At 54.6% G+C, this 20767-nt stretch overlaps 1 protein-coding gene across 1 annotated transcript in view; it reads left to right on the top strand.

The window, feature by feature from the left end:
- CACNA1B (calcium voltage-gated channel subunit alpha1 B) overlaps positions 1 to 20767 on the top strand; it is a 191148-nt gene that overhangs the window by 71078 nt on the left and 99303 nt on the right. Inside the window, exons 13-18 of the mRNA XM_057313871.1 lie at positions 1167 to 1279; positions 3544 to 3675; positions 3908 to 3980; positions 12421 to 12538; positions 14966 to 15033; positions 17982 to 18091. Of these exons, the coding sequence (XP_057169854.1) occupies positions 1167 to 1279; positions 3544 to 3675; positions 3908 to 3980; positions 12421 to 12538; positions 14966 to 15033; positions 17982 to 18091 (614 nt within the window). The remainder of the gene's footprint in view (positions 1 to 1166; positions 1280 to 3543; positions 3676 to 3907; positions 3981 to 12420; positions 12539 to 14965; positions 15034 to 17981; positions 18092 to 20767) is intronic.

Genomic DNA, 20767 nt, shown 5'->3' on the forward strand with positions numbered 1-20767 from the left:
TCCAAAATGTGTATTGTTTTTCTTGATGTGTAACAAATTACTCCAAAGTTTGGTGGCTTAAACCAACCAACATTTGTTATCTCTCATGTCAGTGGGTCGGGAGTCAGGTGGGACTTAACTGGGGGCCCCCAGCTCTCGGTCTCCCACAAGGCTGCAGTAACTGCAGGCTCTTTGGGGCGGGGAGCTCACGCCCAAGCTCCTGCTTGTGGCCCACAGCCCTCAGTCCCTGGTCACGGGGGCCTCTCCCCAGGCTCCCTCGTGTCCTACATCACGGTAGCTGGGGACCTGCAGCAGAGCTGAGAGCACCGAGGAGGAAGCCTGTCTTGGTGACTGAATCTCAGAGGTGACAGCCCATCCCTTCTGTCCCAGTCTGTTTGCTAGAAGTGAGTCACTAGGGCCAACCAGCCCTCGAGGGACAAGGCGGGGCTACCAAGTAGTGGAGACCACTGTGGGACATCTCAGGGGCCACCTGCATCATGAATGAATGGGAACAAATTCTGAGGATTGAGGAAAGACAGAGATGCTGGAAGGGCAACAATAAGAACGTGGATTTAGGAAAATGAGAGCCCCAGCCCCAGACAACATCCAGACGCTGTGTGTATGCCGTGGAACATGGTGGAGGTGCTCAGGGTCCCCAAGGACAGATGGCGGCAAGCTTGGCCCCTGCATGCTGCTGCCTGGGGAGCCGCGGTTGGGCTGTCTGGACGTCAGCAGGACGTCGGACGTTCTCTCAACGATGCCTTTGTGTTCAGCGTAGAGCAGTATGCAGAGGATGGCTGTGCGTTTGGGGTGGCCTGTAACTGGTGCACCTGCCAGCGCAGACGTGCGGCCCGATGGACCCGCACTGAACTGTACAGGGGTCTCCAGTCAGGGCCGGGGCCTCGGTGCTGGCACGTTCACCAGCTTCTCAGTGCCGTGGGAGGACGCTGATGTTAAGCCCATCTGGTTTGCAGTTGGTCGGTCAGGAGAGCGGTAGGCCCACCTCGCTCCGCATCCTGTGTCCCTGTGCGTGTCCAGGGTGGGCGTGTTGGGGGCAGGGGAGCCCCAGGACTGGAATGTGCTCCCCGACAGCTGCAGGAGCTCGGTGTGATGCAGAGGCGCCCCAGGCCGCCGGGCGGGTGTGGGATGGGCGTGCGTGCCCGCGGCTGACCCCGTGTCCCGTGCAGGTCATCGTGGGGAGCATCTTTGAAGTGGTCTGGGCGGCCATCAAGCCAGGAACCTCCTTCGGGATCAGTGTGCTGCGGGCCCTGCGCTTGCTGAGAATCTTCAAAGTCACGAAGTAGGTCACCTGTGGCTCGGGGGAGGGGGGTGCGTCGCAGGGAGCCGGGCCCACACAGCACGCCTGTTCCCAGGAATTCATGGTGCTGGCCTTGAACTCAGCTGTCTGGATCTCTTTTTGTGCTTGTAATTGGTTTAAATACAAAAGACAGTTATAAAGCACCGGCCCAGCATGACCTTGTCTCGCCCTTGGGGGCGAATCTATCCTCGGGGTTGTTCCCCATTGGCCTCAAAGTTGCCAGCAGGATTCCTAGCTCCTTAGTGAGCTTGCTTCCCACAATTCCATACTGTCCCCTCTTTTGAAACCAGCAGTGCCATCTTTCAGCCTTCAAAGGATTACTTTGCTTCATAGTTAACAGAGAAAAAAGTTCTCAGATGGAAGGTTTTTTTTTTTTTTATCATCCCGCCCCAAGTCCGCCCACCTACCCGGCAGCCCCGCCCCCAGAGAGGGAGGGAGGCCTCCGCTGACTCTGACCATCTGACCGGAGCCGGCTGGTTCCTATTGGCTCCCCTTCCCGGGCCTGCTTTCTCCACCCTGCGCCTGACGCTGCCCTATTTAAGCCGTGGCGAGAGGACGGTGACAGGCCCGTGTTCTCAGTTCTATTCCACTCGGTTCTTTACGTAACCCTGGAAGCCAGTTGCTCCGTTTTGTCTGCGAGGGGGCTGAGGCCCAGGGTGGAGGTGTGATGCATGACTGAGAGTGCTGGGTCTCTCTGCCAGGGTTCCAGTGGTGGGAAGAGGGGCGCGCCTCACCCGTCGCTGTCTCACCCACAGCAAAGGCTGCTCTGCGCTCAGCTGGTCTTAGCTGGGGCCACACATGCGCCACGGCAGGGACCTCACCTACCCTGCATTTTGGACTCGTTTGGCCCACACCTGCTCCAGCACAGATTTCCATGCAGTCTCCCCAGCAACCTGGGCCATGACAGCTGCAGGACCCAAGTCGCAGACCTGTCAACAGTGAGCCCGTGCAGGAGGCCCCGGGCTCTAGGTCACCCCTCCAGTGACCTTTCAGAACCCGACTGACCTTCCCAGGGTAGATGGGAGTTCTTTTGGTCTTTTCCAATCTGTTTTAAATCCAAATCTGAGACCATTTGAGGACACGATGGTGTCTCTGCAGGCGAGTTTGGGACACGAGTTTGGTCTGGCTGGTCCACACACACTGCCGCGTGTCTTGTGAGGCCTGCGGTCAGGCCTCTGTTGCTTTGCCAGCTGTGCTGGTACGTGGCTCTGGGACCTGACTGCGAGAGCTGCCTGTACCTTGGTTGCGGGGCCTGGTGTTTTACAGGCTCTGCTTCCTTCCAGAAGCCAGGCAGCCCCTGTCCTGAGGTGGACTGGCTTTTCCAGAGTTTTCCAGCCCATCTTCCATGAACCCTCAAGTGCACTGTAAGAGAATCCATGGAAGATAGGTGAGCCTCTGTGCCACTGGCTCTTGGGAGGACAGGATTTGAGGGCCCAGGGATGCACAGTGACTGCTGTCTGTCCTGCCACTCCCACGTTTCCAGGGTGATAGGACACCCAGACAGAGACACAGAGGTGTGTAGTGTGTCTCAAGGTGGCTGGAGGGAAAGCTGTGTGCCCTGCCTCTTCTGGGGAGGAGCTCTCGAGACACAGTCACCCAGCGAGTGAGCCGTCCACACCACAGACTTTAGTGGGGCCTGTGTGTCATTGGGTCCAGTTGCATGAGACATGCCCAGAGACATGGTCTCTGACCTCCAGGAGCATTTGAAGAGTGTGATGGAGGGGTGGGCATTGTGGGATGCCAGGGAAATGGTCTCGCAGCACTGCCCCCCCCAATCCATGCTGTATCCTGGGCCCTTGGTGAGAGGGGCATTCACACCGGGTTATACGTCACCCATCACAGCACTGAGGACCTGCTGGATGCAGGGTGTGGGGCTGGTTACATCTGCTTCAGCTCCTTCTCTACTTGTGGTCTGAGTGGAGATACCTGGAAGGTGTTCGGGTGTCGAGGGGTGGACAGGGATTGGGCGCCGTTCCGCCAGGCAGAGTGACAGGGGCAGGTTCGGGAGATGAGGGTGAGTCCAGCAATGGACACAGGGTCTCCGCCGCCCCCCAGAGCCCCCAGTGGAGGAGTCTGGAACTCTGGAGAGAAGTGCTCTGGCCTCCAGGAGTGGGGCCCGTGGGGTTTAGAAGGTCTCGGAAGCCACAGGTATGACTGTGAGAGCCCCGGAGTGTGGCGTCAGCACGCGGGCACGCGCCTCCGTGTGGGCGCAGCTGGGTGTGGACAGACCCCCCCTGCCCTGACAGGTACTGGAGCTCCTTGCGGAACCTGGTGGTGTCTCTGCTCAACTCCATGAAGTCCATCATCAGCCTCCTCTTCCTGCTGTTCCTGTTCATTGTGGTCTTCGCTCTGCTGGGCATGCAGCTGTTCGGGGGACAGTAAGTGGGCCCGGGGGGCGTATGAAGCTGGAGGCCCCACTGGGAAGGCAGAGCTCAGAGCAGATATGGTGCCCAGGCCCCTCCACCTGTCTTCCACCTGGAGGTCCCCCGGGCGACAATGGCGCTGAGCACACAGCTCGCCCACAGCCTGGGACAGCGTTGCAAGCCGAGGCGCCAGGTCCCTTGGCTCCCGATGGGGCGGCCTCCTCCCAAGACTTCTTGTTTTCCTCAGGTTCAACTTTCAGGATGAGACCCCGACAACGAACTTTGACACTTTCCCTGCGGCCATTCTCACTGTCTTCCAGGTAAGACTCCTGGCTCTTGGCACACTCCTGGCCTGCTCAGCTTTCCAGGTGCGGGGAGGGCAGCCTTCCCTGTCAGCCTCTGCTTACCCCCGCCAGCCAACATTTCAGACAGAACTTTCCAGAAAACAGAAGAGAACAAGTGGGAGATGAGCAGAGGGAGGTCTCCAGTCCCTGGGACTCTGCCAAGTCTAGAGCCTGGGTCTGGAGAGAAACCGGGTCCCAAGAGGCATGCGTAGTTGCCTGGGGGACTCAACAGTCCTGTGGCCACTGGGCGTCAAGCCGCCAACTTCTCTCCCGGCCCCGAGGATCTGGTGTCACAGCTGTCTTTTACCATTTGAGAATAAAACGACAAAGCGCTACCCATGCTTCTCCCCCCGTCTGTCAGGCCCAGTGGTCCTTTAGTTCTCTTTTGTGTCTGGAGAACACACCTGCCACACGTGGCTGCTAGGGAAGCTGAGGCTCTCGGCCCGAGTCCTCTGTGATGCAGACCTTGTCACTCAGGTGACCTCTGCCCTCTTGGAGGGGTTCCCTTTGAAGACCCCCTTGGTTGAGCAGTTTGCTCCCTTGCAGGGCTATAGCACCCTGATGCCCCCCATGACTGGCCTCACTGGTAGGGTAATGCCGAATGTCTCTGTCTTACGAAGCGTCCTCGGACGCCACGCCTGCAGGTGAGCTGGTTGGGGTGGGTTGTTGTTTTACCCAGGACGGCTCTTGGGGAAGCCCAACAGGCCATGTGCGCTCAGGCCCGGGGGCTCAGCTTAGCCCCCTGGACTCTGGGGCTGCCCTTGGTCTCCAAGTTGGGGCCTCCAGCAGAGGGTGGCCATGACCTTTCCTGGGCAGTGGGACCTGATGGGAAGGAGCCCTTCCTGCTGTGGGGCGCTAGGGCTGCCCTGCGGGATCTTGAAAGTCAGGCAAGGGGAATCGGCGGGAATGTGTTCCAGATACCACAGTAGGAAGGTGAGCAGAGTCAGGGCAGCGAAGGCATAGGGTTTGTGGCAGAAGGACTGGGGCTGGCAGAGGTGAGGTTGGATGGGCCTTCTGGGGCCAGGCTCAGGGGCTTGGCCCAGCAGGAGCCGTGGCGGAGGCTCACAAAGCAGGGAGGCGACATGTCGACAGAGCTCTGCTTTGTTCTGTTTGCTGCAGGAAAGGAGTGGAATGTGGTTGGTTAATGGTGGTGGTGTGGGACAGAGGGGAAGTCAAAGTTAGAGGAAAATGATGGTTCTTCTGGTCAGATGATGCTCTGGTTTGGACCTCAGACCCCCTCTGCTCTGGAACATGGCAATAAGATAATAAATACATCTAGAAATTAAAAGGACCCAGCCAAGCCGAAAACAAACTGTGGGCTGGAAATGGAACAGTGAGGAGAGGTGCAGGGAGCCGGGCACCTGGGATGTGGTCTGGGTGTGGCAGGCAGGCTGGGCATCAGAAGCATCCATGTGTGGCCTGCCTGACTTGGTGCTGGGGAAGGTGTGTGGCCCTTCGAGGAGCAGAGGAGCAGAGATGAGAGAGGGCGACTATGGCTGGAGGAAGCCGAGAAGGTTGCAAGGTCAGATGGCTGGCCAGGCCAGGCCTGCACCTTCCGTGGAAGGTGCTGGGTCGGGGCTTGAGACCCCAGGATGGGAGCTCGCTCTTGCTTCTGAATGGGGCTGGAAGGGGTAGGGCGAGTGTGTGACCAGGAAGAAAACAACATCAGGTCTGCTCATGGTGAGCGTGCAGACTGAGCCATGGTGAAGCTGACCCCACTGAAGAGGGCCAACAACGTCTGTGGTCGGAAGGTGAGCTCAGTCCCAAAGAAATGGGAAGAAGACAGCAAATGCAGGTGACTGTGCGCCAGACGTGCTCGAGGGAGAATTTGTAGCACAGAACACAAAATCACGAAAGAAAAGTACCTGAGAACCAAGAATAGGTTAATATGAAAAAGAACTAAGTAGAAATCCTAGGAATGAAAAATATTGCTATTTAAATAGAAAAGTAAAGTGTAAACTACACCCTGGACACGACCTAAGAAAGGGTGGGTGAGCTGGAAGACGTGGAGGAACTTGGGGGTGAAGCTCCCGTGTCGGGTGAGAGAGAGGATGCCAGCACCGTTCCAGGCGAGTCTCAGAGGGTGTGTACTCGGATGGTCAAGCAGGGTGAGCACAAGTAATGTCAAACCTAGATGTGTTGTGTAAAGAGAAAATCTTAAAAACAACCCTAGAAAGAGATTCTCCACAGAATGACAGTCCGATGGCAAGAGGGTCAGGGAGGGAACTTTGAAACCCTGGGGGACAGCCCGCATGAATGCCAATCTAGACCACAAGGGCAAGCTGGACACATTCAAATGCAAATGTGGAGAGTTACCAACTCCCTGATTGCCGAAAGCACCGCAGATGTTTATACATTTAGTAAAGCCAATGAATTAGAAGAAAAAAATAATATTACACTAACCCAAGAAGAAATTAAAGACCTGAACTATTTCAGAAATTGAATGATTAAAAATCTGCCTACCCAAGCCACCATGTTCTGATAATTTTATGAGTGAATTCTACTAAAATTTAAGAAAGACGTTATTCCAATTTTATGTAGATGACTCCAGAGAAAACAAAAAGAAGGTCCCTGGCTTGCTTTATGAGACTAGAATAACCTTGATAAAAAAACCATAACCGAACTAATATGAGTCCACTGCTTGGTGACTTATAGGAAGAGACTGCGGGCAGGGGAGGGTTATCGCACAGTGGAAACTTTAATCTTTTTTTTATTTTTTATAATAATATTTTTTATTATATTATGTTAGTCACCGTACAGTACATCCCTGGTTTCTGATGTAAAGTTCCATGATTCATTACTTGCATGTAACACCCAGTGCACCATGCAATTCGTGCCCTCCTTACTACCCATCACCGGCCTATCCCACTCCCCCCGCCCCCGAAGCCCTCAGTTTGTTCCCCAGAGTCCATAGGGAAACTTTTATTTGCAGTAAATAAGGAGATCACAGGGGATAACTTCCAAAGCCATGGCTCCCCATGTGGGGATAAGTGGGTTCCTTCGATTTAGGGTTCAGATGAATATTCAGAAAGGGGAGCTTTGTCACTGCATACAGAGTTGGGCATAAAGTCACACATGTCTACTCAGGAAACATGCATCGTACGTTATGCTAATGGGGTTTGTGCTGCTCCGTAGAAGGAGATCTTCACGTTAGAATGAGGTAGAGGTGACTGCCCACACTGCATGGCCTGCCTACACAGGTGGGAGTCAGTGACTGAGCTCTTCCTATTGTTTTCCTCAGAAAAGATAAGGTGAACATTCATGTGAAGAAGAAGGGGTCAGTGGGAGTCTTAGGTCATGATCACAAACACAGAGGCAGAAGGGAAGTAATAACTAATCAAACTAGATATGCTTATAAATTAACAAATTATTTTTATGATCAACTTGAGTTTATCCTGGAAATGCAAGGTGACTTAATATTGGAAAGCCTATTGATATAATTCATCATAGCCAATTAAGGAAGGAAAAAAACCATGTGATCAGAAAAAAACATGTGACTCCAGCAAGACCGTGGCACAGAGTGAGAGGGCAGGAAAAACAAGATTGGGAGATTTGTTCACTGTGGAGCCTGGATGATAAGAACACGGGGATTCAGTTCACTCTGTGTATGTCTGAAGATGTGCACAATACATTTTTTCTTTTCTTTTCTTTTTTTTTAAAGATTTTATTTATTCATTCGACAGAGATAGAGACAGCCAGCGAGAGAGGGAACACAGGCAGGGGGAGTGGGAGAGGAAGAAGCAGGCTCATAGCGGAGGAGCCTGATGTGGGGCTCGATCCCACAATGCCGGGATCACACCCTGAGCCGAAGGCAGACGCTTAACCGCTGTGCCACCCAGGCGCCCCTACAATACATTTTTTCTAAAAAGATAAAATCACATGATAAAACCCAACACTCCTTTCAAGTAAAAACTCTTAGCAGATTATGCTGGTATCAGTGGTCTTAGTGCAGTAGGACAAGAAAATATGAAACACAATTTCTCAGGAGTGACAAGGAAGAAAGAATATTCACAGCTAAAATATTCGTATACACAGAAAACTCAAGTGTTGTGATTACAGATGGTATGGGACAATTTGATTATCTGTAGAGCAAAACATGAAATTGGGTTCCTACTTTGTTCCATACTTGAAATCCGTTTGGACTGACTAAGACCTAAATGTGAAAAGCAAATCTGAAATTTTAGGAGGATGCGCAGGAGTGTAATGGTACTAACTCAAGGTAGGGAACTCCTTCTGAAGAAGCACAGGTCAGAAAGGAAGATATTGACAAATTTGACGGTTAAAGTAGAAATGTCTGTGCATCAAAAGACACCACGAAAAGGTTTTAAAAAAGTTATACACTTGGAGAAGACATTTCCACAGTATTAGAATAACCACTGAAGAGTTTGTGTCCAGGACGTATCAAGAACTTCCACAAATCAAAGACAAAAGACAAATAATGTCATAGGGAAGGCAGAGTGTAAACAAGCATCTCATGGGAGAGGAAGTCGGGCTGACGAATAAACCTGTAAGAACTATCACCAGTGTTGCCAGAGACGCAGATTAAACCCACCATGAGACAACCTCTCCACCTGTCAATTTAGCAGAAATTAAGAAATCTAATGTCAAGTTTTAGAGAAGATGTGGAGAAATGGGATTCCTTTATGCTGTTGGTGGGGTTAGTAGAACCACTGTGGGTAGAAGTGTCATAAAATCTGATAACTAGAACTTGCATACGAGTGGTTCCTGTTGTGGGTCTGTGCTCTGGAACGTCTCCTGGCCAATTGCACAAGGAGATGCGCGTGAGACATCATAGCAGCATTGTTTATAAACCAAAAAACTGAAAGTCACCGGAAATGTCCATCGTCTCAAGAATGGATAAGAAAAGTGTGGTATTATCTGTACAGCAGGAACATGAATGACCTAGAATTCAATGTGTTAACATGAACAAATCTTTTTTTTTTTTTTAAAGATTTTATTTATTTATTCGACAGAGAGAGAGACAGCCAGCGAGAGAGGGAACACAAGCAGGGGGAGTGGGAGAGGAAGAAGCAGGCTCATAGCGGAGGAGCCTGACGTGGGGCTCGATCCCAGAACGCCGGGATCACGCCCTGAGCCGAAGGCAGACGCTTAACCGCTATGCCACCCAGGCGCCCCTAACATGAACAAATCTTACAAAGATAATATTAGGTGAAAAAAGAGTAAGATTCAGAATAATACACAACATATGATACTATTTAAATAAGGATGAAAACATGCAAAACAATATTATTTATGGCATCCATGCAGTGAAAGTATAAAAGCTTGCATGGGAATGATAAACACCAGATTCAGGGTGCTGTGCTGCTGGGAGGTGGGCTGGAGGAGTCCTGCTCAAGGGGCACCACCTCCTTTTGAATGCTGTGGTTCTCAAGCCAGGTAGTGGCTACATGGAGGGTTGTTAAAAATTATTCATCATTCCTTTCTGATTGTTTGAAATAGTACATAACTTAAAAAATGAAAGGATACAAAAAGATAAACTAAGTAGAAATCATCGAAAAGAATGCTGAAATAATATTAACATCAGCCAAAATACAAGTTAAGGGGAAAAAGCTTTAGTAAAAATAAAGTATGTTATGTAACAACAAAAAGAAGGCAGCAATCATGACCCTACGTGACCCTAACAACATGGCCTAAAAATATACGGAGCAGCAACCGACAGAAGCACATGGACACCCACATCTTACGAGAGCTTTGTGATGCATTTCTGTCAAACCGTAGGATGAGGCTGAGGTCTGCAGAACTCTGCACCCCGCTGAGAGCAAACAAAACAGTCATCACTTGGGACACATAGGACATTCACGGAAACAGAACACTTGTTAAGTCACCCAGGAAATGCTTACAAATATTGAAGAATTGTCACCCTATCGAGCACATTTTTGATGTAACATAAATAAACAAACCATGTGTAAAAACTTATTTAAAACCTTCCCCAGATTTGAAAGCTGAAGGACCGAGGTAAATAAGACATCACAACAGACTTTACAAAATACTTAGAAGTGAGTAATGACATCAAAGCTTATGGAATGAGGTGGAAGCAGTGCTTAGAGGAAAATTTATAATCTTAAATGCAATCATGAAAATAAAAGAAAGACTGGAAATAAACTAGTGATGTACTTATCTTAAAAACCTAGAAAAGAGAAGAGGTAAACCAAAGAAAAATTGAAAGCAGGAAGAAATGGTTAATAAGCAGACATTAGTGACATAAAACTAAAACACCAGGACAACAAAATCATAAAAAGCTTGCTCTCAGGAAGTCTAATATAGTAGACAGCATCTCAGCAAGACTGGCCAAGAGAAAAAGCACAGATGAAAAGTGTAGCCTGGAAGGGAGGCGTATCTGCAGGAAAGGAAGAGATTGTTTTAAATCCCGAAGAATATTATGGCCAGAGATTTGAAAACTAAGATGAAACATGCACTTTTATAGGAAAATCTCAAACACATAAATTAGCTCAAGAAAAAATTAAAAACTGGGACAGCTTTCTTACCATTAAAGACAAGGGATCTGTACAGCTCTTTTGCTGCCCTGGGCCTGGCAGGTGTAAGGTGAGTCCTACCAAGTGCATAAAATTCACTTGTGCTGCCGAACACAAGATCAACATACAAAAATGTAACCTTCCTATGACCTAATGATTCGATTAGAAAATTCAGTTAAAATGAACTATTTCATTCCAGAGGCAATAAAAACTATAAAGCACCCAGAAATCTACAAGCAGTTTGCAAGACTTTTACATGGAACTGTGACTTGTTATCACCTCTAGGGACACAGGGGGTGTATTTATAACGGGGAGGCCTGGAAGTGGTAAAGGCGTCTCTTCTCCTAATTTAATCTCTTGGAATTCAGCATATTGATAATGTGGAAGGGTCAACGTCCAAGAATCGCCAAGACGATTCAGGAAGGAGGGGTTGCCTCACCATGTGTCAAGAGTTTTTACGAAGCTACAGTGGGAGGATTGTGAGGTATGAAGACCAAACACCAGAAGAGCGGACCAGAGAAGGCAGAAACACGGCCAGGCTAGGTAGGAAGCTGGCCGTAGGAGGAGGATGGGTACAAAATATTGTAAAGTCGGTCTGTGGAAACTGGCTTTCCACTGGGGAAAAAAGTTGATCTTCACCCCCGTGTGTACACAGAACAGTAACCACAAACTCCAGTCAGATCAAAAACCTAACTGAAAAACCAAACTTTAAAATGGTTTCAAGAAAATACAGAAGAATATTTTTGTTGCCTTCTAATGGAGAGGAATTCTTCGACGCGTGGCACTTTGTCATACAGCAGAAGCCAGCTGCGAGCACTTCCAGTGGTCCCTGCAGACGGGGCGAGGAGGACGAAGCACCCAGAATGCGGGGCGGTCGAAGAGGCCCCAGAGGACACCAGCTGGCCAGCCGGCCCTCACTCCTCAGGCGGGAGCAGCTTAGGGTGAGCCCGCTGGAAGCCTCTCGTAAAGTCAGATGCCGCCTGGCCATCCCAGCTGTGGGCAGACCTTCTGGGTGCGCAGTGAGACTCGGTAGCAAAACCCCGGAAAGAAGGAAGGTGCCAGCCAGGAGGCGTGTGGGTGGGTGGCCTGAAGGGTACTGTGTGGCGGGGGACAGGATTAAGTGGGTTTGGTGCCTCGCGTGGGTACACTTCAACGATACGGTACTGAGTGAAGAGAGCACGCTGGAGAACGGTGTGTGGTCTGATGCCTTCCTGTGAGTGTTTAAAACACGCGTGGTGCATTTTGTGTATAGATACCTGCGTGTTGTGTGAGTGGAACTCTCCTGACATGGTTCCTCACCAGGTTTGTGATTGGGGTCGTCTGTCGGAGTGATCACGGGCAGTGGGACCTGATGCAAATGGGACAAACGTGAGCAGTGTCTGTTTTGATTGGTGGACACGTGAATGTCTGTGGCGTTCTCCTCTTGTACGTTTCCAAAAACACAGTAGCAAAGAGAGACATGTTTCCCAATGGGGCAAAGATTGCAGTTAGCCACCCTCTTTGCTGGACCCACTGTCTCCTAGACCGTAACATCACGGCCCCGGCAGCTCTGGGAGTGGGGAGTTCTGCCTCCCCTGCCCGGCCCCATTTCTCCAGCTCATTGCTACAATTCTCCTCCTCGCCTTTGCTCACCTTTTCCTCTGGCTTGGCACTCCCTTCCATTTTGGGCCAAAGACCTAGAGCGTATTTATCTTTCGAGGACTGGCCCAACTCAGCAGCCACGTCTTTCCGGAAGTTTTTCTGAAGGACCGTGGGCCACCTTGACCTCCAGAAGCACCATCATCTAGAAACCTGTGTGTGTGTGCACGTGTGCCTGTTGGCTCTTGGGGCGCAGCCGTGTCCTGGCCCTGAGCGTGCTCATGTGTGTACGTGGGGGTGAAGGTGGCCATGCGGGCATGCCCTGTGGTGCTGTCCCTCCACAGATCCTAACAGGAGAGGACTGGAACGCAGTGATGTACCACGGGATCGAATCGCAAGGTGGAGTCAGCAAAGGCATGTTCTCCTCCTTTTACTTCATTGTCCTGACGCTGTTTGGAAATTGTATCCTTCTGTGGGGCTGGGTGCAGTGTGCTTAGTGCTTGGTCTGGGCCTGCCTCTCCCTCCTCCCCCAGGAGGACAAATACGAGACGTGCCTTTTCATCAAGTGTGAACGATGGGGAGTGGTGAATATTCTCCAGGCGGCCTGAGCTTGGGGGTCCGGAGGCTGTGGGGGCCGAGGATGGTGGAAGCACAAGTTGCACGTACGGTGTCCAGAGGGGGACGGTATGGTCAGCGGCAGGCTCAGGAGGGTTGCCACGGGAAGACATGGGCTTTGAACGCTGACAGCAATGGGTTTTGTTTTGCTTTGTTTGTCCACTTTAATTCAGTAGATAAATTTGGGCACTGGGCTTTTAAAGAGCTGTTCCCTGCTGGAAATATCATACCTGTAGGGAAATATGAAGCAAGGTTTCCTGTGGTGGGTGCCTGCTGGGCTTGAGTTTCAGGCCCTCGTGATGGGAGGGTGGGTCTGCGGGGTCAGGGAAAGCCCAGCAGCTTGGTGGCAGCTCTGCCTCGGGCAGGCCACCTGGGAAGAGGAGGCTGCAGGGCTCATGACGTGGGGGGGCGGTGCTGGGGACCAGGAGAGGCGAGGCATGAACATGGCCCCACTGCTCAGGAGGGCACTTCAGGCTGAGCAGGGGCACCTGGGTTCTCAAACTGTTCTGTACACCAGAGTCCCCCAGGGGTGGTTAGCGCGCAGGTTGCAGCCCACAGATGTGATGCTGACGTGCTCCCCTGCGAGTGCTGATGCTGCGGCCTGAGGACCCCACTTTGAGATCCGCTGCGGTAAATAGCCTGCGGAGCCTGGAGGCCGACCTGAGCAGGCCACGCACTCCTGGGAGTTGTCTTCTCCCACGCTGACCTGCCGGCTCTGCCTTATTCCCCTGGAGGCACACCTGGGCACTCGACCCTGTCTGCCCCTCTTTGCCCCCGCCTTGCCGGCTCTTGTGCCAGCCTGTGACCGTGACCCTGCAGACCTTGTTCTCTGCCTCCACTCGCCCCAGAGGGACCGTGCCCTCTGTCAGCCCTGCGTAGCTCAGGTCTTGGACCCCAGGGCGGGGAGCCCCGCCTCTGTGGGGCTAAGCAGGAGCCCCAGGAAGGAGGGGTCAGGGGGCTCCGGAGGGGCAGTGTTGGTCTCACTGTGTAGCGGGTGGTGGGACTGGGGGCTGGCTGACAGGAAACCTGGAAGTGGCAGCCAGGTTGTCAGAGAGAGGAGGGGCCTGCACTGACCTCAAATGGTGGGGGTGGGGGTGGGGGTGGGGAATAACGGCTGTCCAGAAGGAGGTGCCGCTCCCCGAGACTGAGCAGGGGCCTGAAGCTCCGGCCAGCTTATTCTTTTTTTTTTTAATGATTTTTTATTATATTATGTTAGTCACCATACAGTACATCCCCGGTTTCCGATGTAAGCTGCCAGCTTATTCTGACCCTGCATGGTCAGGCCAGGTGTGTCAGTGGTCAGGCCTCGTACTAGCCAATGGGAATCTTTCCCTCTGCCTCTGTGCATCTCTCTGGCTGGGCCCTGAGCTCTCCAGGTGTGGGAAGGCCTCTGAGGTGCTCGTGGCTGTGGTTAGTGTGGGGAAGTGGCCCCCAGCCTCAGTGTCCTGTCCTCTGTGCTCTGCTGGAGCCCCAAGCAGCCTTGCCTATGAGGCGGTACCCCGGCAGGTGGCTGGCTTTGAGTCTCGGGGTCATCTCCCTGCCAGACTGGGTCCCGACCAGCAACGGTCATCGCTGTCGGCCTCAAACAAAGCCCGCTGCTGCTCAGGCCTCGCCCTGGCAGGAACAGCTACAGCCTGGGTTGGGGAACGGGGGTGAATCCCCAGGCCTGTGGTTAAAGAGCGCAGTTCTAGGCTCTGACTGGGGTGACGTTGCCCCCAGAGGACACCGGCAATGTCTGAGAGGGTTTGGCTGCCTTGAGGAGAAGGTGTTGGTGCACCCAGCTGCTGGGCCGAGGCCAGGGCTGCCGTTCAGCACCCACGACAGAGGGCGACCTGGCTCCACATGTCAGCGCCACCAAGGAATGAGATGACTGGGGAGGGCCCGGTCTGCGGGAGCAGTGCAGAGTGCGGGGAGGGGATGGTTCTGGGGAGGTGCTGCTCTGAGGTGCCCAGGAGAGGAGCTTGTGGGAAGAGGCGGCTCTAGCCCCAGGAAACTCGAAGGGACTCAGGTCAGTGGCCTGAGCTGGAGAAATTGGAGGCGGGCAGTGCGGAGAGGCAGCAGCCCCGGCAGTTGGGCTAGGCTGGGTCTGGGGTGTGAGAGGGGTCAGAGGGGCAAGGGGGCTTGACGGGTATGTGGCCACCCAGGGAAGGAGGCTGAAGGCTAGTCAGGAGCTGGGGAGATGGGGCCCAGGTCTCCATGGGGGACGCTGGGGTATGACTGTGGGAGACGGAGGGTGGGGCAGAAGGGTTCCCTTCCTTAGCTGGAGCCCACCAGACACTCTGCTGAATGTCTTCCTGGCCATCGCCGTGGACAACCTCGCCAATGCTCAGGAGCTGACCAAGGTACGTGCGTGCGTAGGGACACCGCCTGCAGCCCAGGAAGAGCAGAGGGGGCGGGGGTGTGGGCGGCAGGCCGTGTCACTCTGCATGAGTCCAGAGAGCCGGGAAGAGGGCCAGGCCAGGGTTAAAGACTCATGTGACCGCTGTCTGGGGGAGTCCCCTCAAGGTCCTGGAGACGTAGAAGTTAGGCTGCCACTTGGGTGTGGCGAATGGTGTGGAGGAAGCGTGGGAGATGCCCTGCCAGGAAGGGCAGCCGAAGGGAGCTAAAGGGAGGTGTGGGATTTCCTGTGCTCGTCCCTGGGCGGTGAGGGGCCCCTGTGGTCAGTCTTGAGTGTGCACAGTTGAGCTCGGGCGGTCGCTGGGCAGTTCTGTCCTCAGATGCCGGGCCTGGCTGGCGCCTGGAGGAACAGCTGCTCCCCGTTGTCGGCTTGTCTATGCCTCAGCAGGGCAGCCTCTTCTCGTGGCAGTGCCCAGTGGGCGGCCTCTGGTAGTCATCTCTCATCCTGGAGCCTGGTGGGGGACGTGATCATACACGTCTTCCCCTGTGGTTTCCTTCCCGATGACACAGCCCCCCACCTGGTCACCTTCACCCTCAGCCATGGACGGTGCAGCTGGGTCTCCTGCTGCTTCGGCCTCAGGCTTGTGCTTTGATAAACCCTGGCTCCTAGTGTGGAGGGTCCTCCTTGCCTGGTCAGACCACCTGCAGCAGAAGCCCCGTGTGCTTGCTCTCTCGGCTGAGCATGTGGCCTGTGTGCGCACCTCTCCGTGTGCATGCCCGTGTGCACATCCCTGTGTGTGTCTGGTGCATTCCAGCCCTTACCATCACACCTATGCACATCCCTGTGTGTGTCTGGTGCATTCCAGCCCTTACCATCCAGCGTGTCCCGACTCTCAGCGCCACGTCTGTTCCGGGGCTGAGCTCGATTCAGGCCTTGCCTGAGGAAGGCAGGTGCGGGACGCGTCTGCAGTCAGCACAGGGGCAGCTCTGCCCTGGTGCTTCTGGCCGTGCACGCCGCGCAGGTGCCCCCGCTGCTCCCACCCTGCTCTCTGGAAGGACTGCTCCGGGTGGAGGCAGGCCTATTCGTGTGCCTTCCTTTGCTGCTGCTCAGACTTCCTCTTCTCCCGGCCCAGGCCTGGGCTGTGGTGGTTCCTGTGCGTATAGATGCCTCCCTTGCTCTGGCTGCTGCCTTCTGAGGACCTGGAAGTCCCACTGGCCTGCTCATTTCTATGTCAGCCAGAGCCGAGACTGGGCTTTGCCCTCTAGGAGTGGCTGGAGAGTGATTGTTCTTGCTCCTGGCTGGGCTGCTGGGGCGGGGGGTGGGGGGAGCCCTACGTCCACAGAACACCTCTTGTTGTCAGGATTTCTGGGACCACGTGAGCTGGGGGTGCCCAGGAACATTGGTGGTCTGGGCACCAACTGTCTTGGGGCAGGGGTGAGCTTGAACTTGAAGTTCTCACTGTCTATTCAAGTTGTGCTATGGGTGAGGACACACCAGGGAAGCGATGTCCTTGGGGCCCTGTCTCCACGCACAGACAGCCTGTGCAGTGGCCCCTTTGGGCCAACCGCCCTTACTCGGGGATTCCCTTCACTTGGAAGTCGGAGCAGGTGGAGGCCTAGCTGTGTCAGGCTGTGGGGCATTTCCTGGGCCGGCTGTCCTTCCTTTACGTTCGCACAACGTGTTACAGCATCATGTCCTTTTCAAAGTGGGAATGAAGTCAGTGGAATTGGTTTGTAGAAGCTCGCCCTCCGCCCTGGAGAGCTGTCGACCGGGACGGCATCCGCAGCCCGAAGGACCTTGACAGGGGCGTTCTGTGCTAGATCGAGCTTTGCCTGCTCTCTTGGGCCTGAAGCTTGAAGACGTTTGCACTATGGGAAATCTGCAGGCAGCTAACAGGGGTCTTAGTTTTTGCTATTTGGGGACCTCTAGGGGAAGATTTAAGGACATTTTGGGCCACACTGGGAATGTCACCTTCCATGGAAGCCAGGTGGGCTCAGGATTGGGGATTTGGGGGAAAGAATGGAGGTCTCGGCAGTCTAGCTGGATGACATGGAGGCCTTAGTTTCCCTCCATGGGCCCATGGGCTCAGCCCAGAGCTTTTCATCCAGATCCCAGGAGCAGAGCCTGTTGGGTTTGCCAAGTGACATGGGGTCAAGGCCAGAGGGTCTGCCCAGATGTCCACTCCCCTTCCCATGGAGGGCAGAGGCAGGGCAGGATATCAACACATGTGTCAGAGAGCTGTGGGGCCCTCCTCAGGAACTCGGTGGTGAAGGGAACACAGGCACTGCAAGTGGCTGTCCAGGTGGACACAGGGAGGGACTTTTCACAGTTACAGCTGGGGACAGGTAGACACATGTGACCTGATGGGTCCAAGTAGGAAAAGCTCAAAGGCTAGGAGGTGTCCCTGCTAGACCCACTCCTGGTGACAATTCCTGTGACCAGTGCTGGGCCGGGACCTAGCCTCAGGGAGCAAAGACCTGCCCCTTGCCTTTGCTCACAGCTCTGGGGTAGAGGCTGACTTTGTTCAAGTGGGACATGTTCTCCTGGGGTGGGGGCAGCAGGTGGGAGGGAAGGAGGGATGGGTTTGCATTTTTATTGCGCCAAGTCGGAAACGCTGTGGGACAAACATGCAGGCAGCAGCTGGGTCCCTGTGGCCTGAGCTCACAAGTGGGGTGTAAGTCACCAGCTGTGAGCACCCTGGGAGATGGCCCATGGCAAGAGGTATTGAGGCAAGAATCTTGGGGGCTGTTGCCTTGAGCAGCAGGTAGAGAAGGGGGTCCCTGAAGGCCACCAGAGAGCTTGTGTGGAACCGGTGCTCAGTGCTGGAGCCACTGCCTGGCCCACAGTTTCAGAGGGCAGGAAGGACTCAGAGACCGCGGGAGGAAGAGCTGATTCGTTGGAGTAGACGCAGCACTCCCAAGGCTAGTTGCACCCTTCTGTCTGTTCAAACAGGACGAAGAGGAGATGGAAGAAGCAGCCAACCAGAAGCTTGCTCTGCAAAAAGCCAAAGAAGTGGCTGACGTCAGTCCCATGTCTGCGGCGAACATCTCCATTGCTGCTGCGTAAGGCTCTTGGGCGTGGGTTGCAGGGCGGCGGGGCTGCTGCAGAGTCTCGCAGCCGGGCCCTCAGCAGGACGCTTCCTCTGGGGGCTTCCTCCGAATCCCTTGTGTTGGCGGGAGCTTCTTAAGACACGGCCCCCTCCCTGCCCCCAGGAGCTGTGATGCGAAGGAAAGTCTCCCCTCCTATAGCAGCCTTTGAGGACAGGGTTCACCAGGGAAAGCCTCCATGGCTTCTCCCAGTTCGAGCCGGAGCAAGGGGTGGCAACGCATGGCCCTCCCATCGTGGGTGGGATTGGCTCTGACCTACTCCTCAGCACTCTTGGGTCACTCCAGGGCCCCTCGCTGGACAAAGATTGTGAGTCCGAGGGAACGTGTCAGTATGTCCGTTTTGTATTCAGCTTTTTAGGAATGTATTTTGTGAGCCAAAAGATTCTAGCTGGTACTTCAGCAGCCCAAGAGACTTAATGCAGTTTCCCAAAATGTCTTCAAGGTTTCAGTATGGGGACAGAGGTCAAGGGGAAGCCTTGGTGATGACAGAAGTTGAAGCCAGGCCCAGGCTTCCGTGGGGAGACTGACTGGTCACCCCAAGGTTCAGCTGAGCCTCAAGGCACATTGCGGAGCCTCATTGGGAAGTATCAGGGCCTTCAGAGTTGGGACAGAGTGCCCGGCCCAGGGTCAAGGCTGCAGTGTGCTGGGGGAGGTCACCCACGGGGGGCAGGGAGGGATGGGTAGGAGGGAGGAAGTCTGGCCTAGTATCAGGGTGGCCGTAGAGAGCACAGAGGAGCTCTCACTCTGTAGGCCAGGCTGAGCCCCGGGAACTGCTGACTTGTCTTCGGTGCCACGCCCACTCCACCCCACACGTCCCATTTCCGTGCTGATCCAGCCGGCCTCCCTCCCTCTCCCTGCTGCCCGGAAACAGCCACAGGTACATCTGTGGTGACACATGCGTCCGTGCTGCTGAGTGTGTGTGCTGCCAGGTGGATGACTTTGCTGGGAGTGTGGGGTGCAGGTGTGAGAGCGTGCGTGTGTCTGCACGTGTGAGCGTGCACCACAGCAGCCCTGTTCTTGTCTGGCAGTCCCCAGGGTGATGGCCTGTTTTCTAGGAAGGCCTCTGCAGAGGACCTGCCCCTAAGCCAAGCCGGAAGCACTGGCCTCTGGGGGAGAAGAAGCTAGAGGAGGCCACAGGCCCATAGGGGGCCCAGGCAGGGATGCGAGGGGCCTGCAGGAAGCCAGGCAGGACACAGCAGCCATGACTCAGACAGCTACTGGGGGACTCGGTGCTCACTTGTCTCTGTGTTTTGATTGGCCGGTTCAGAGACTTGGTTGGCTTGGTCCTGGGCTTGCTTTGAGGAGGTAGTGGTGACCCGGCAGGTGGCCCCTTCTCCTGAGTGTTGTAACCTGCTTTAGCAGAGGTAGTGGTGAGCCTTTGACTTAATCACGGGCCTTGTGGGTTTCCGTTCAGCATTTGCCTTCTGTGCTCGTGGAGGTGAGTGCATTGTCCCGTGGGCCCTGCACTTGCCAGAGCTCCCTGTGCTGTAGGGGTTACGGCAGGGTGTCCATTCCCATCGGGGCTGAGACCTCAGAGAGGCGTGTGCTGGGGCCCTCAGCACAACCGTGGAGAACATGTCAGGCCACCAAGAAAGGTCTGGATGTTCTTCCTCTGCCCCTGGCCTCGTCTGGGGACACTGCTCTGCAGGTACAAGGCTGCAGAATGGCACAGCCAGGCCCAGGGCGTATTGCAGCACCAGCTGTTGACCCGAGCACCACCTTGGTGCGTCTTTTCTCCTGGGTGGGCGTTCTGCCTCACAGCTTGGTGTCGCCTCATTCCTGTCAAGCCAGCCTGGGGTGTTTGCAGGCGTTGGCCTCTGTGTTCCCCCTTCCTGGGCTAGCTGTGGGTCCTGCAGGTTCTCCTGGGTTGCAGCTTTGGGCCTTTGTCCCCTGTGGCATGTCCTCAGTCTGCCTCTGTCGGGTGGCAGGTGGTCTGATGTGGTTGCTGAAGACCCTGCACACTGGACCAGGTCTGAACGCCTGGGTGTGTGGGTGGTGGGCTGAGGCTCAGAGCTCCTGGTCTCTGTCTGTCCTCTGTCTGTCCGTTGCCCCCCACCCTCCCAACTGTTTCTGTTCTCCCGGTGAGTGGGGTGTGCAGTGGGGGGTGGATGGGCAACGCCTGCTTCTTCCCCACGGCTGGGTTGGGGTGAGAGTAAGGCCCCTGACCTGCTCCCTGCAGCCATGGGTGTGGTCGGTGAAGTGGGAGGACTGGTCCAGATGTTCTCTGTGAAGCCTTGGGTGCAGAGGGGCCCTTAGTGTCCTTGGTGTTTGAGACGCTCCCTGGGCTCTGTGCAGCTGCACATGCCTGAGGGGACGGGGCGCCACGCCTCCTCAGAGGGCTGTCCCTGTCCCTTAGGGCTGGGCTGCGTCCTCGGGGGACAGCCACCTCAGGCTCCTGGGAGGGAAGGGTTGCTAAGGTTGGCATGGCCCTCCCGGTTCTCTGCGCTCGGTCACCCTTCTCCTCACCTGGACCTCTGAGCGCTGCTGCACACACTCCCTCCGTCCCATGATTCGGTCCCCCGGCACGCCCTGTGACACACGCTCACACACGTTCACACTCATTCCCACACTGACATCCACACTCATAGTCACACACCATATACGCACTCACACCCGTCGCACACTGATTTG

Source organism: Ursus arctos, unplaced genomic scaffold (assembly GCF_023065955.2).
Source record: "Ursus arctos isolate Adak ecotype North America unplaced genomic scaffold, UrsArc2.0 scaffold_18, whole genome shotgun sequence".
Taxonomy (NCBI): Eukaryota; Metazoa; Chordata; class Mammalia; order Carnivora; family Ursidae; genus Ursus; species Ursus arctos.